Genomic DNA, 16051 nt, shown 5'->3' with positions numbered 1-16051 from the left:
GTCTCATTCCGGCCAAGACGCCTCCGGTGTTTGAAGTTGATTACCTGTCTAACAAGTTTCCTTCCTGCCCTACTGTCCCTTTAAGAAGGTGAACCAGGTGAGAGCCGGACCCCGCCCCCGGCGCTGGCCCCGCCCCCCGCCCCCGCCCGGCCCGCCCGGCCCTCCCAGTCCCTCCCGACCTGGTCCGGTCCGGGCCGCGGTCCCAGGTCCCGGCCGGTCGCCATGGAGCGGCGCTGGCCCCTGGGACTCGAGCTGCTGCTTCTGCTCTACGCCCCGCTGCCCCTGGGGGCGCGCGCCAAGGAAGGTACCGACCCCCACCCCGCGCCCCGCCCTCCTCCGCCGCCCGGCCGCCCTGGGCTCCTGGAGCCGGCATTCCTGAGGAGGCCCTGGCCGGCTCTCCCCGGCCGCCAGGCGATCGACTGGCCTGGCCAGGCTTTGGTCTTTAACCCCAACCAGCTGCTTTCCCGGGTCAGTCACGCCCGCCCCCGCTGACCGGTGCTTTGCGCCTGGGAGCAGGGAGTGAGCTTCTGACCACTGAGAGGAGGCAGCGCCCGGACTCCCCCATCCCAGCAATCGTGGGGTCTCCTCATTCCCAGCCCGTGCCAGGCTCATGCCCAACCAGGGATCTGAACCCTCCGGACACGGGGGTGGGAAGTTGCCTTTTGCCAGCCTTGAGGAGGTGGCAGAGGAACCGGCTCCTGGGGGAAGGGCTAGGATGGGGGCACAGGGGTTCCCGGGATGTAGGGATGGAACCTTATCTGTGAAGGCTTGCACGCCCTCTCCGCTCTACTAGCCCCACTTCCCAGACTCTGAGCTGTACCTGGTACCCCGCTCCATACCCCCAATCCCAGATCAAAGCAGGCCCTTTGAAAGTGGAAGTAAGCCTTGCCACTCAGAAACCCCTTTCAGGGGTCCTCTGTCCACCTGCTCCTCCACTCACAAATCCCTAAATTTGAACTTCTCTCCTACCTCAACCCATTCCAGCTGTGCAGCCTGTGGGTTCCCCTGCGCCTTGCCAGCCTCAGGTAAATGAGGGGGCACACATCTTTGGCTGCTCTTCCTAATGCTTCCTGCTCTGCCTTTCAAAGGCCTAGCACCCCGATCCTTGCTCCACTCTGCCTTCCTCCTTCCTTCACACTCTCTGAGGGAAGACCAAGAATAATCCCTGGAGCTCTTCACTCCTCATTACTGGGCTGTTTTCCTTCCCTAAGCCTCAGGAAGTCACAGTTGTTAGGAACAGGATGTTGCAGGCTGGGGCTGGGGGTCCCGAATGAAGAATGTGGGTTGCACAAAGGGCCTTCCCCCTCCCCAAAGTGATAGGCCGCTTTTCTCCCCACCTTCAGTCACGCTGATGGACACAAGAACGGCACAGGGAGAGTTGGGCTGGCTGCTGGATCCCCCAGAGGAAGGGGTAAGTGTCAGGGGAAGGAAGGACCTAGGAAGAGGATAGTGGGAAATGGGGTGGAGAGGTGGGTGGAGGAACAGAGGAAAGAGCAGGAAAAACTGGAAGTGTCTCCTTGGGGGGGCGGAGGGGGAAGTAAGCGGAGGCTGAGTCAGAGCCTCCTGAATGAGACATGGGGGGGCCCTGTGGGGGGGGGGGTGCTTCAGTGGCCTGCTGCACTCCCTCCCTGCCCCTGAAAGGGAGGGGTAAATGCTTATGAGAACTGCAAGCTCTGAGCCCACTTTCCCCAGGGAGGAAATGGATGTGGCTTAGGGCTAAGACCACTGCCTTGCTTGGAGATGGACAGAAGCACCAGAAAAGTGTTTTCAATCTGAGGTTCATCCATCCCTAAAGGAGTTGCATGGATGTGTTTCAGAGGTCCAGGGGACCCCATAAAAGTATATTCTAAATTGTATATATGTATGTGAACATTTTTTTTCTGGGAAGATGAGCCAAAGCGCTCATCACATTTTTCAAGCGGATTTTCATTCCCTCAAATTTACAAGCTGCTACCTGATGGTCCCTATCCTTTGGTGTACACTCCATACCTCCCGTTAGGCTCCATGCTCACCTTGCATCCCAGCTGTTTGAGACTGTCTGAGCAAGTAACAGCCAGCTCCAAGTCCCTTCCCTCCTTAGATATTGCCCAGGCCCAGTGAGTAGAGGTCGAAGGTAGGGAGAGGCTAAGAGAGCAGACACAGGTCCCAGTGCAGAAAGCTCATCTCTGCAGTCAGCAGTGCTAGCCACAGAACCACTGGAGGCTGCCCCAGTTACCTAAACCTCTAGGATTTTGGCCTCAGGCCTCTCTCCTCTGGCCTGGTCCCCATGCTCTCTGTGTTCCCTTCCCTTCTCCAGGAATTGGGACCTCAATTCAGCCTCTATTTCTGGAGTTGGGTAACTTGCTTTCTTCCCCTCTGAGTCCTTGTTTCCAGGCTCCATTCTCTGCTCTCCCACAGAGTGGCCTGTAATTAGAGTTAATAGACTAAACCATAATGTATCCTACAGGAGGGGCTGCTTGAGAAATCCTGAATTAGACCTGCCCTAATAGGCGCCTCATCCCATAAACCACATAATCAGCCCACAACTGTGGTTGCAGGTCCATCTGCTGGCTCCCACGGGCCCTCATTGTACCCCTGCCACCCTCACCCAAATAACTCTTGAGCTGGAGTGGAAGCAAGGTCCCTTTCTAAGCTCCAGGCAAAAATCCTTATTCTAGTAGGTCCAGAAAGCAACCAGCAGTCACATGGTCGCACTATCTTCCCTGTCCCCTTTCCTTCTTTCCATCTTTCAACAGACACACAGACATACAAACACACACTTAGGCCCAGGTTCCCTGCAGTGTACCCAGGTTGCAGCTGATAAGTGAAAGGATCCTTACTGCTGATCCTGGGCAACTGGTTCTCCCCCATCTGTCACTGTAGGAACTAGAGAAGGCGAGTTACAGCTGGGAACATCTGCTTTTCCTGGCTCCAGCTGCTGCTGTGGCAATCAGGCTAATAAACCCTACATTAACCACCCACCATTCTGCCCACCTGACCACCCCATCCCATGCCTGCCACTTGGGCTTCCTCATTACAGCTTCCTCTTAGCAACTGGCCCTAGGAGCCTTTTATCATTCCAACCTCAGGACCTTTTAACACCCCTTGCCTCATCTTTGAATTCTCTAACATAATATGGAATATGTGCCTTAATGCAGCTTATATTTCTGCCCCTGCTCCACATGACCCCAAATTCTTAGGTAAGAGTGCTTTTCTTGCCTTTTCCCAGAGTTGAGAGGTTGTAGTGACAAAAGTCCCTGAGCAATAGTGGTGTAAAAGACAGGAGACCTGCCTCATGGCAAGGACCTCTGTCTCCTCTCTACAGATTAAGGAAGTGGCAACCAAAATATGAATGGGATATTTTATAGAATTTGAGAACCTCTTTCTTCAATTCATCTGGAAGAACAACAAAATGGGGGAGTTGTCCTACCAGATAGCAGAACGTGCTATCCAGCAACTGTAATTAAAATGCGGGGTATTGCACAAGAATACACAGGTCAGTGGAATAGAATAGAAAGCCCAAAACCAGAGTCACATACATGAGATCTTAGTGTGTGATAAAACTGGAATTGTAAATCAATGTGGAAGATATGTATGAGTCAATAAATTAACAATTGGAAGTCCAAAAATTTTTTAAAGGTAGTTTCATCTCCATTTCACACTATACAAAAAAATTAAATTCTAGGGAAATTAAAAATCAAACCTAAAAACCAGACTTACAAAAATACAAGGACAAAATATGAGAAGATCTTTATTATCTTGGGATGGGAGAGCTTCCCAAGCAAAACACAAACCTAGGAATCATAAAGGAAATGACTATAAATGTTATGTAAAAATTTTACAGGTATGTTAATATGAAAAATACCATTAACAAAATTAAGTGGCATGTGGCAGACCTGGAGAAAATATTTGAAACATGCATTTTTAAGCAAAATTTCTACAGCAGTTAATTTCTTTCACATGAAAAAAAGCTCATCCAAATGAATAATCAAAAATAATAATAGAATACTGGGCAAAAATTATGACCAGATAATTGTGTGAAAATACAAATGACCAACTAACAACAGAAAACCATGTGCAGTCTCCTGCTCAAAGAAATGTAAATTAAAAATGCTGTGTTTTGTCCTTAGGATTGGCAAGATAAATCAATCAATAAATATGCAGTGTTAGTTTTGAGAAAATGGGCACTCATGCATTGTTGTTGGAAGTGTAAAGTAATAAAGCCTTTTTGGAGGATAATTTGGCAATATCTTACTATAAAATTTATATATCCTTTGATAAAGCAGTTCTACAGACGTCTTACAAAATCTGTACAATTCATCTTAAAAAAACAGAAAAGAAACTAAGTATCCAACAATAGACGAATGGTTAAATGAATTATGGTACACCCACACAATGAAATACTACTTTACGAATTATTAAAAAGAATAAGTTAGATCTATATATACTCATGTGAACATCTTTCAAAAAGAGTTATTTTTTTAAAAAGTAAGTTATTGTCTGATCCCATTTATATTAAAATCAACAAAGAAACATTAAAATCTAGAAGCATTGAAAGTAGTCTCTAAAGTTTTACTCCAAATTAAGACTGACTTTCTCTGGGATGGGAGTGAAAGGAGGAGGTAACTTTCACTTTTTAGTATATGTAAGTCTTTATTCTCTGATACTTTATAATAAGCACATAGAGGCATAGGTACATATATTAAGCACATAAGGGCATAAATTCAAGCTAGAGTGCCTCCCCTTTAATACCAAGTCACTTAACATCTCTGTGCCTCAGTTTCCTCACGGAAACTGCTTAGAACAGAGACTGGCCCATGGTAAGCACAATGTTAATGTCAGCCCTTGTTATCACTAAGTTTTTTAAAAAAAAAGTTTTAATGTAATAGAAATTAAGAGGGTGGCTTAGGTGATGTCTAGGAGTCCAGCCAACTTGGGCAATTATTCATTTTGATAGAAGTCCATACTGGAGGGAATGTTGGAGTGGGATTCTCCTTGACAGAAGAGCTCTCTACCTTTCCTTGTCCCCCAGTAGATCAGGGACTTTAATAAACATAAGTCTCCTCTTCTCTGAACAAATAGGCAGAAGGGTTTTGTGAATGATCTTTTTGTACAAAAATCTGAATTTGGGTACCTAATAGCCCTACTGATGAAAGAGGTAAAAGTTTGTGTTCATACTCTCACAACTGGAGTGGATTAATTATAGGGGACTTGGGCAGGCTGGGGATTTAAGGGGGTGCTGTCTTGGCCTCTTTTACTCTAAATAAATCCCAGGACCCTAAAAGCTTAACCTTTTATCCTGGGACTGAGGGATGAAGAGAGGGCAGAAGTTAGGGTGAGTCTGGGGGGCTCTGACATTGGCTTCCTCTCCAGCACCTCTAGAAAATGGGTGTGGGGAGCAGGTGGTGACCCCATTCCTGACTCTGATTTTCCTCTCCCAGTGGAATGAGGTGCAGCAGATCCTGAACGGGACACCTTTATACATGTACCAGGACTGCCCAAGGAAAGAAGGCGGAGACACTGACCACTGGCTTCGCTCCAATTGGATCTACCGGGGGGAGGAGGCTTCTCGTGTCCATGTGGAGCTGCAGTTCACTGTCCGGGACTGCAAGAGTTTCCCTCAGGGCACAGGGCCTCTGAGCTGCAAGGAGACCTTCAACCTTCTGTACATGGAGAGTGACCAGGACGTGGGCATTCAGCTTCGAAGGCCCTTGTTCCAAAAGGTGCTGCTTCCCCTCTGAGTCATTTTGGTTCTGATGCCGATCCCAGCCTGACTCCTTACCCGTGACCCTGCTCAGCTAAGAAAAAGAGAGTGTGGTCAAAATAAGAAGAGAATCTAGGTGTGGAATGATGAAAAGAACATGGAATTAGAAATCAGAAGGGCCAGCTTTAAATAGAATTTCTCCTGTGTACCGACTTGGGATGCATCACTTAACCTCTTTGAGCTTTGTTTCCTTGTCATAAAATGGAGATGGTAAAAGTACTTGCCTTATCTATTTTAGAGGTTTGTGTTGAGAAAACAGCATGTCCTTGGGGGGGCAGGCTAGCATAGTCCAGAGCTATTCAGACTTTTTCTCTCAGTACCCATGACGTTCATGTGTGGCACACTTCTATGAGTATGGCTAGAGTTGTGTAGTCAGTAATATAATTCCCTGCTGGCTATCTCTAATACCATCCCTTTTTTTCCCTATTCAAGAAAACATACTGGAATGGAAAAGAGTGAGGGTATTTTTATATGACGTATTTTTGTCTTCTTCCAAAGAGAAAATGTTGCAAAGTTCATTGTTAGTAATAAGTAAATTACAACACACTTTGTAACTAATCACTTTTTGGCACTGAGTTTGGAACCCCTCAGAGAGGAAGAAATTATGTGGGAGCCCCACTGTCTGGGTTCCAGTCCTGGCCCCATCACTTAATAGCTGCAAGGTTTTTAACTTCTCTTAGTCTTAGCTTGCTCATCTGTTAAACAGGAGATGGTAATCCATCCTACCTCATAGGATTAGAGCATGGGTTAAATAACATAACACACCAAAAATGTTTAATCCAGTACCTCACACTTAGCAAGCCATCAGTTCATGGGTTTGGACATTGCAAAGTGTTAAGCAAACAACTGTTTTCAGTATGGGAGCCTGAAGCACAACTTTGCTCCCCTCTGCTTCTCACCTTCTTCCCAGGTGACCACAGTGGCCGCAGACCAGAGCTTCACTACTCGAGATCTTGCATCTGGCGCAATGAAACTGAATGTGGAGCGCTGCTCATTGGGCCGCCTGACCCACCGTGGCCTCTACCTTGCTTTCCACAACCCTGGTGCTTGTGTGGCCCTGGTGTCTGTCCGTGTTTTCTACCAGCGCTGCCCTGAGGCTGTGCAGGGATTGGCCCGATTCCCCGACACTCTCCCAGGACCCGAAGGGCTGATAGAAGTGGCCGGGACCTGCTTGCCTCACGCCCAGGCCAGCCCCGGCCCCTCAGGCATGCCCCGCATGCACTGCAGCCCCGACGGCGAATGGTTGGTGCCCGTGGGGCAATGCCACTGCCAGCCTGGCTACGAGGAGGGCAGTGAGGCATGCCTTGGTAAGGGAGGAGGTGTTTGAGAGCCTATAGGGGATCCACCAAGGGAAAGCGTCTGGGGGTGCCAAGGGTAGAGAAGGAAGTTGGTGCTCCATATCAGTGATTTTTAAACTGAGTGTCCAGGAGCCCTTGGGCTACATATGCAGAGGTGTTTCAGATAATGGGACTGGGCTGGGAGTTGGGAGTCATTCTGCCTGTAGAAAATTGGAAACCCATGGCTCTGCTGTGTTCTTTCTTCAGCCTGCCCTAGTGGCTCCTACCGGGCCGACATGGACACACCCCTTTGTCACAAGTGTCCCAAACACAGCACAGCCGAGTCTGAGGGAGCCACCATCTGTACCTGTGAAAGCAGCCACTACAGAGCGCCCGGGGAGGGCCCCCAGGTGGCCTGCACACGTGAGTCCAAGGGGTAGGGGTCTGGCTGTCTGTGGGGAGGTATAGGATATTTGCTGAGCCTTTGTCAGGGTCAGAATTTTCCAGAGTTTTTCACTTGTTGGAAACTGTCAGACACAATTCCTCCCATCTCCCATTTCTTCTGGAGAGAATGCAGGGATGTGGTTGAGCTTCAGTAGCAATCAAATATTCCCACAAGGATGCTTAATGTAGATAGAAGTTTTAATTAACTTGACTGTAAAAGTGTGGAGTTGCATAGAATTGATGGTAACACATTATAGTGATCAGCAACTGGTTTATAAATGGGATTGTGACTGAAAAAGGTAGTCTGGGGAAGTAAATGTCAATAGAAAGAAAGCTAAAGAATAATCTAGGGACTGCATCACACAGGCGGTTGAGAATTGTGGTTAAGGGTACAAATGCGAGAGAGTCCTTCTGTTAGCTAGAGCAGATGTACATCACTATTGCAGGGTGATGGTAATATGGAGAAACATGGGAAAACTACAATCGGTGTGACCTACAGACTGTGATTAACAGCAATACTCTAATATTCTTGCATTAATGCCAATCTATACTTTGTTGATAATGAAGGTGTATAGAAAAAGTGTGTCAAATGTATGCTATGGACTGTGATTGGTAGTAATAATCTGATGATATTATCTCATCATCTGTAACAAATATTCCACCAGGGTGTGGAGTTGTATGGGAAATCTATACATCTGTATGATTGTTTTGCAAGTTCACAATGTCTGTAACAAAAATACATTTTAAAAAGTACCATGGGCTGGGAGAAAAATACACCAAATGTAAGAGAAGGAATATAGTTGGTGGTAATATTTTGACAATGCTCTTGCATAGTTTGTAACAAATGTTTCACACCAATGCAAAGAGTTGGTGGAGGGGTGATGTATGAGACCCTTGTGTGATGTTATGTATGTTTATTTTGTAAGTTCACAATCTTTACTATACACTTATGTTTATGTGTGTTCGTTTATGAAGAATGTACTTCAATTTTTAAAAAAAGAAAAAAAAAATCCCCACAAGGCCTTCAAAGGATCTCAGACTTTCAAGAACTGAGATGGTTGGAGGAAGTAGGTGGTCAGCAGCTTGGGTGAAAATGAAGTCAGCTTCTACTGACAGCTCCTACTTTCCCACAGGTTCCCCCTCAGCCCCCCGAAACCTGAGCTTCTCTGTTTTGGGAACTCAGCTCTCCCTGCGCTGGGAACCCCCCGCAGACATGGGAGGACGTCAGGATGTCAGCTACAGTGTGGGCTGTTCCCAGTGTCAGGGAACGGCCCTGGACGGGGGGCCCTGCCAGCCCTGCGGCGGAAGTGTGCACTTCTCTCCGGGGGCCAGCGGGCTCACTGTGCCTGCTGTGCGTGTCGACGGCCTCAAACCCTATGCCAACTACACCTTTAACGTTGAAGCCCAAAATGGAGTGTCAGGGCTGGGCACATCCAGCCATGCCAGCGCCTCACTCAGCATCGGCATGGGCCATGCAGGTGAGGGGGCCAGGGAGGGCCCAGGGCAGGGACCTGGAAGAATCCAGAAGGGCTTAAGCTCCACAAGGACAAATTGATGGGCAGAAGGCAATTGGAAAGCTCCTTCAGTTATTTCCTCTTTCCTTTCAAATCCAACTTTTACCCTCCCGATTCCCAGAGTCGATGTCAGGCCTCTCTCTGAGACTGGTGAGAAAAGAACCACGGCAGCTGGAGCTGACCTGGGCAGGGTCCTGGCCTCGTACTCCCGGGGGCAACCTGAGCTACGAGCTGCATGTGCTGAACCAGGTCAGGATGCTACTAAGAGGCTGTCTCCAGTGTCGATGCCTGGGCACACCCCAGTGGCCCTAGCCTGGTGTTGGGGATGTGGAAAAAAACGATTACAAAGTAAACTGAAGGGCTTTCTTGGGACAAGAATCTACAAAGAGCTGTCCTTACCATTCTCTGCTCCCAAGACTGCCTGTCCCATCCACCCAAGTGGGGCTGGACATGACCCAGTTAACAGGAGTTTCATCCACAGGACGAAGAGAGGCACCAGAAGGTTCTAGAACCCAGGGTCTTGCTGACCGAACTGCAGCCAGACACCACGTACATTGTCAGAGTACGAACACTGACCCCGCTGGGCCCCGGCCCTTTCTCCCCTGACCACGAGTTTCGAACCAGCCCACCAGGTGAGCTGCTCTGTGTCCTACCCCAAACACAGACAGACATGTCTTCCCACCAAGGCATCTCAATTCCAGTCAGTGACACAAAGGCACACGTTGTGCACATGCACACAGAAGCTGCCTCAGGAGATGAGCCCACACAGGCTCATACCAGGCCCCCTCCGGTAGTGAGCTCAGGCGCACGTTCTCGCCTGCCAGCTAGTCAGTAGCCTGTCAAATCTCATCCCTCAGTTTAGTGCTCACCCATAGGCAGTTCCAAGGTGTGCGAGGGCCCTTCCACATGCTTCCTCACACAAGCACATGCACACTCACACACACTGAGGGTACACGCATAGCTGAAACCCACCTCGAGGATATACCCAAAGTCCTGCCCTTTTAAGCCCATGGACTCTGGACTCCCCCGGACTTTGATGTGCCTACAGTGTCCAGGGGCCTGACTGGCGGAGAGATCGTAGCCATCATCTTTGGAGTGCTGCTTGGCGTGGCTCTGCTGCTCGGCATTCTTGTCTTCCGTTCAAGGTGCTGGCCGTCGGACCTCATGCCCCCTCCCCAGCCCCCTTCTGAGTCCCTCTGCACAGTCATGTGCCCCTGCCTAAAGCCCTGATGACTCTTCCCCCCCGCCCCCCTTTTTGGTAAAAGTTCGTGTCCCACACCTACCCTACACCCTCACCCCCTGTTGTCTTCTGGAGAAAATTCAGCCAGAGCCCATTGGGTCTCCAGAATGCAGGGCCTCTCGGGTGGGCCTGGGACCCTGAGAAGCTGCTCCCCCACCCCCACCCCCACAGGAGATCTCAGCGACAACGGCAGCAGAGGCAGCGCGACCGCGTCACCCATGTGGACCGCGGTGAGTCAGGAGCCCCTGGGCAGGGGTCCTGAGAAGGGATCAAGGGGCCCCCGGTGGCAAGGCTAACTCTGGAGGTGTAAGGGGGGTTCATTGTCCCTAGGGTTCTTCGGTTTTGCTACCTAATTAACTTTATTTAATTAACTTTGTCCTGCCGGCCCCCCAGTGGCTCTGATGTAATTATCTGTCAGCTGTTGCTGCTACTGTACGGTCACCGTGGCCTCTGGGCAGCCATCCCCTTTCTAACCGGCCTGTGCTGAGGGCTGGAGCTGGGCAGAAGGGGGGTTGTCCTGTGGGATCCTTGAGGTCCCTGAGACATGTGGGCTTCCTGCTTGTCACTTCATTAAGTGCCCCACAAAATGAGGGGTCAGTGGCCCATGCAAGCAGTGAGGGTGGGAATGCAGAATGCGACTCTGTCTGAGTATGTGAATGAGGTGTGCCTGAGTGGAGGAATATGGGGAGCAGGGGTGAGGAGGAAGGGCAAGGAATTTAAAAGGGGTCAGTGAGCCATGGGAAGATTGGGCAATGCTCTATGAGCCCCAAACAGCAAGGAAAAGGGGAACGGGGCACTAACCCAGTGTGTGTTCTGTCCCGCTACTCTAGACATTAGGAAGTGAGGACATGGGAACTTTGAGGCTAGACAGGAGGGAGGAAGGCTAGAATGTGGAGACTCAGTTGCTGTGGGTAGTCTTTCCCCCCACTTCAGCCCAAAGAGGAGTCACCTCAAGGAGGAGAGAAGTCTGGAGCCTGGAACCAAGTGTCTACTCCTGGCCCTTGCTCCTTGCCCCTCCCTGCCCTCCCAACACTCCTGAGCTCTGGAGTTAGGGCACTGAGGCCTCCCTGCTCTCTCCACAGAGGACAAGCTCTGGCTGAAGCCTTATGTGGACCTCCAGGCCTATGAGGACCCAGCCCAGGGAGCTCTGGACTTTACACAGGAGCTAGATCCAGCCTGGCTGATGGTGGGCACCGTCATTGGGGAAGGTGAGCGCTGACTTGCACCCACGGCCCATCCCCTGCATGTGGCAGCACTGAGCTACCAGCAGGTCCCTTCGTTCTAGCCTGCGGTCCTTCCCTGTGGAGCCCAGCTGGCCCAGCAGATGAGTTCATTCTCTGCCCTCCTCTGTATACTGTCATATTGGCTATAACTTCTTTATCTGGGCTCCTGGAGCAGCCCTCTGCCTCCTACATGGTTATCTTCTGTGGTTATTAAGCTTCTTTGTTAATAGAGGTGTTGATGTACCTATGATCAGGTTCTCAGATGTTTCCTAAATGTGGGGAAATTCAGAGTCTCCCTTACCCCGCATTCCACCCCACCAGGGGCCTAGTGTCCTTGGGCTGCCCTGGTCCCTTGGGTCACCATAGGAAATGGATCTGAGCAGAGAACAAAGCTTGGCAGTGTCCTTGCCAATTGTGCAGCCAAGCCGGCCGAGCTGTGACTGAAGAGCTCACAGGAGAGAGGCAGCAATGATCAGCCCTCCCCATTGCTTCTGCCCTGGCCCTGGGCTGCCCTGCCTCCACGCACAAGCCCTGGCACCCCTGCATGATACCTGTGCACCATTTACTGCAACCAATCCTGCAGGCTCCATAAGAACCATGTCAACACTGGGAGACAGTGGGCTTCACTCCTATTGCAGATTTCTGCTTCATCCCCCAGGAAGTACAGCCCAAGACCAGTCCTATGATCCTCCACAGAGAACGAAAGAAGTGGAGGACGGGGGGATATCCCTGGCTGTCCTCCTGGAGGAGCTTGAAAGTACACTGGGACCTGACCCTGTTTCCCTTCCACCCAGGAGAGTTTGGGGAAGTTTATCGAGGAACGCTAAGGCTCCCCAGCCAGGACTGCAAGACTGTGGCCATTAAGACCTTGAAAGACACATCTCCAGATGGTCAGTGGTGGAACTTCCTTCGAGAGGCAACTATCATGGGCCAGTTCAACCACCCGCACATTCTGCATCTGGAAGGCGTTGTCACAAAGAGTATGATGGGTGGTCTCCAAGAGAACGTGTGATAGGGATAGGGGCAGTACAGGAAGGAGGGGGCGAGATCATCAGAAGGGAGGGAGGGTAAGCTGCCAACGGCAGGAAGTCTGGCTCTGGGAATAGATGGGAGGGAGACTGCCATGATGATGTGTGCTCTTTGTCTCAGGAAAGCCCATCATGATCATCACGGAGTTTATGGAGAATGGAGCCCTGGATGCCTTCCTGAGGGTGAGGAGGGTGGGCATTGGCTCTGGGTCTGAGAAGAAGAGACCTTGCCCATCACCTAACTCGCCCCCCTCACCCTGCTGCAGGAGCGGGAGGACCAGCTGGTAGCTGGGCAGCTGGTGGCCATGCTGCAGGGCATAGCAGCTGGCATGAGCTACCTCAGTGACCACAATTATGTCCACCGGGACCTGGCCGCCAGGAACATCTTGGTGAGTCAGAGCCTGTGCTGCAAGGTGTCTGACTTTGGCCTGACCCGCCTCCTGGACAACTTTGATGGCACCTATGAAACTCAGGTTAGCTCCCTGCATGTACACTCTATGTTCACACACACACACAAATTACATGCCATGCATGTAGTCATACATGCACATGTACAGGGATTCATACTCATGAAGATACAGTGACTTTCTATCCCCTTCCCATGTGTTTATCTTTTATCCTCCTCCATGCCCTGAAAGACAGTTCCTTTCTGTCCCCCATGCCGCATTAGGGAGGAAAGATCCCCATCCGTTGGACAGCCCCTGAAGCCATTGCCCATCGGCTCTTCACCACTGCCAGTGATGTGTGGAGCTTTGGGATTGTGATGTGGGAGGTGCTGAGCTTTGGTGACAAGCCCTATGGGGAAATGAGTAATCAGGAGGTAAGCTCAGGATATTCCTCCCCATGTCATCCCTTACTCACACCGCTACTTCCCCTCATCTCCTCCCCAAATCCTTCAAATAGCTGTATTTCTTTGCCCTGACATGCAATTTTTCCGCACTCAAACGCCCTTCACCTCTTGCCCTGTTCTCTTTGTTACCCCTACCTGGTCAGGACTGACTTAGGGCTCAAATGTAGTGATCTTGTGTGAACACGGGTATCACCTGGGCAACCAGGTTAGCTCCCTACCTGGGGCATCCCTTCCCTCTCCCCTGCCTGCAGGTAATGAAGAGCATTGAGGATGGGTACCGGCTGCCCCCTCCCGTGGACTGCCCTGCCCCTGTGTATGAACTCATGAAGAACTGCTGGGCCTATGACCGTGCCCGGCGGCCCCACTTCCACCAGCTGCAGGCACATCTAGAGCAATTGCTTACCAATCCCCACTCCCTCCGGACCATTGCCAACTTTGATCCCAGGTAACCATGCTGGGGGAGGGCAAGGAAATTTGGAGGGCAGATTTGGAAGAATGGAAGTAGACATTCAGCCACATCCACCGAGTGCAGGGCCTCCAGGGCCCTGGACAGCGTCCAGTGTGTGAGGCAGAACCACAGTACTTGCCCTTGGGGAGAGTCCCCTTTGTCGGAGATGTGGTCCCACCATTAAGAGCTCCTAGTCTGATAGAAGATAGGAAGCAAACACACTGAGACAGATGATGCACAGGAAGCACAAGATTTTTAAAGGTACTACTTAAAGGGGTCAGCTTTCGATTACCCAAAAAAGCTCTATACTTCTGCCAAAACCACATCTCTGGACAGAGTTTCTGTGGCCTGGACTGGGACTCTTCTCCCTAGAAATATCCCTGCATACTAAGAAAAGGCTCATTCATTCAACAAACTTTGGAGAACCTACTGTGTGCCAAGCTCCATCCTGGACATTGGAGATTTAGAAGGGTTTAAGACCTGACATCTCCAAGGAGCTTGGTTGGTTAAACTGGTGTAGGGAAGACAGACAAACAGGCCAACACTGGACAGTGGGGCGTTATGACAGGGCAAGGGCAGCCTTGAGGGATCTGGGAAGGTTCCCAGATCAAGTGGCCAGCATGGCTGGGGGAGCTGAGGGTGGGCAGGTTGTAAACAGTGCAAGATGACGGCAGCAGCCAGGTCAGGGGCAGCAGCCAGAGAAAGCCAGAGAGGTCGCAGGGATCAGGGCACAGAGGACCAGCTCTGCTGAGAAGTTTGGACTTTATCCTGAGTGCACAGAGGAACTGTGGGCCAGTTTTAAACACCGTCCATGGGAGTGAGTGCCATGTCAGAATTGTGTTTTATCAAAAGCACTGCCAGAGAGGGAAACTGGCAGAGGAGGGAAGGTGGGAGAGAGGGCCAAGGCTGAACTTGGAGTACTTTATCGGGTAAAACAGCCCTGGTGTATTGGCCTCTGTATCAAACCACCATATATAACCTTGTTTCTATGAGAAAATGTGTTCCAAGTTCCAACTTTTGAAACTATCTTTTGGAACATAACTCCCTTGTACACTGGAGACTGCATGTGCTAATCTTTCTGGAATGTTGGATATTTTTCTCCCAGCAGATTTACTTTGCTAATGGTTTTTGGCTCTGGCTAGTTTGAGTACAGGAACACTCATTGTATTGTGGGTGTCAGAGTGCAAGAATAACAGCCGAGGTTGAAGGTGGCAAGCAAGGGCTGCTCCCAGAACTCAAACGGCCACCTAAAAGAAGGGCAGGACGCGGCTTCCTCTCAGCTGGGATAGTTGATCCTTTCAGGTTTTCACCAGCCCCAGCTCAGGCGCCCAGAAATGGCTGCTCTCAGTGGGTGATGGGCTGGTGGTACTAATCTATTAGGAACTTCCAGGGCTTCCACTTTCCCTAGTTCTACCAATTTAGCAGGATGGTCAGCCTGCCCGCTGCTGGGAGCACACCAGGAAACAGGCCAGGAAATGGGTTCAGACAATGGCCAGGCTAATCCACAAAGTCCTAGATAATCTCTGTTGCCCAGACACATAACTCAACCGCTGACTACAGGGTTCCCAGAAGGCTGGAGGCAGCCCCGGCATCCCGAGTGACACAGCCCCATCTCCCGTAGGGTGACCCTTCGCCTGCCCAGCCTGAGTGGCTCAGATGGGATCCCCTATCGAAGTGTCGCTGAGTGGCTCGAGTCCATACGAATGAAACGCTACATCCTGCACTTCCGCTCCGCCGGGCTGGACACCATGGAGTGTGTGCTGGAGCTGACTGCCGAGTGAGGACCTGGCTCCCCCAGGGGCAGGAGGGGAAAGGGAGGGCTCCTGGGGCTTGACCCCACAGACTCACACCCTTTCCTCACCTACAGAGACCTAACACAGATGGGGATCACGATACCAGGACACCAGAAGCGCATTCTGTGCAGTATTCAGGGATTCAAGGACTGAGCAGCTGCCCAGCGCAGGGAAAGACACTGCTGAGCCCTCCCCTCCCCGACCCCGTCCTCAGGGAGCAGGGATGGGGCCATGGTCCCCCATGCCCCTTCCCTTAACCTACCAGAAGTGGGCCACTGGTGCTGCTCCTGCCCACCCGTCCGGGAGGAACTTGCCTCTGGATCTTGGGCTCCTCTTTGCTTTTTTAAGCAGAGAGGTAGGGGTAGAAGCAAAAGGGTAATTATTGGGAGGAGGGTGGGGGAGGGTTTAATATCTATAGATATAAATATACATATATATTTTTGTAAATAAACAAGAACTGAGTTTTCACCCTTACCCCTGATTTTTTTTAT

General features: G+C 50.7%; 1 protein-coding gene across 3 annotated transcripts; it reads left to right on the top strand.

Annotated features, from left to right (window-relative positions):
* The first annotated feature begins 159 nt into the window (after window positions 1–159).
* On the top strand, window positions 160–16034 carry EPHA1 (EPH receptor A1). 3 transcript variants are annotated; one of them, XM_004474137.4, is made up of 18 exons: window positions 160–304; window positions 1344–1411; window positions 5421–5702; window positions 6654–7050; window positions 7288–7443; window positions 8598–8942; window positions 9100–9227; window positions 9460–9610; window positions 10027–10123; window positions 10390–10448; window positions 11301–11426; window positions 12236–12421; window positions 12591–12652; window positions 12736–12942; window positions 13140–13289; window positions 13571–13764; window positions 15389–15544; window positions 15635–16034. In XM_004474137.4, exons 1-18 carry the CDS (start codon window positions 223–225, stop codon window positions 15711–15713), a joined length of 2925 nt encoding a protein of 974 aa, XP_004474194.1. In that variant the 5' UTR covers window positions 160–222; the 3' UTR covers window positions 15714–16034. The 3 variants fall into 3 exon arrangements, with proteins under 3 accessions (XP_004474194.1, XP_058153487.1, XP_071071425.1); XM_058297504.2 differs by having other exon boundaries at window positions 9985–10123; XM_071215324.1 differs by lacking the exon at window positions 8598–8942 and having other exon boundaries at window positions 9985–10123.
* The last annotated feature ends 17 nt before the right edge of the window (window positions 16035–16051 follow it).

This window comes from Dasypus novemcinctus, chromosome 5, assembly GCF_030445035.2.
Source record: "Dasypus novemcinctus isolate mDasNov1 chromosome 5, mDasNov1.1.hap2, whole genome shotgun sequence".
Lineage (NCBI taxonomy): Eukaryota > Metazoa > Chordata > Mammalia > Cingulata > Dasypodidae > Dasypus > Dasypus novemcinctus.
Note: the sequence above shows the minus strand (reverse complement) of the source record. Positions and strands in the feature narration are given on the sequence as shown.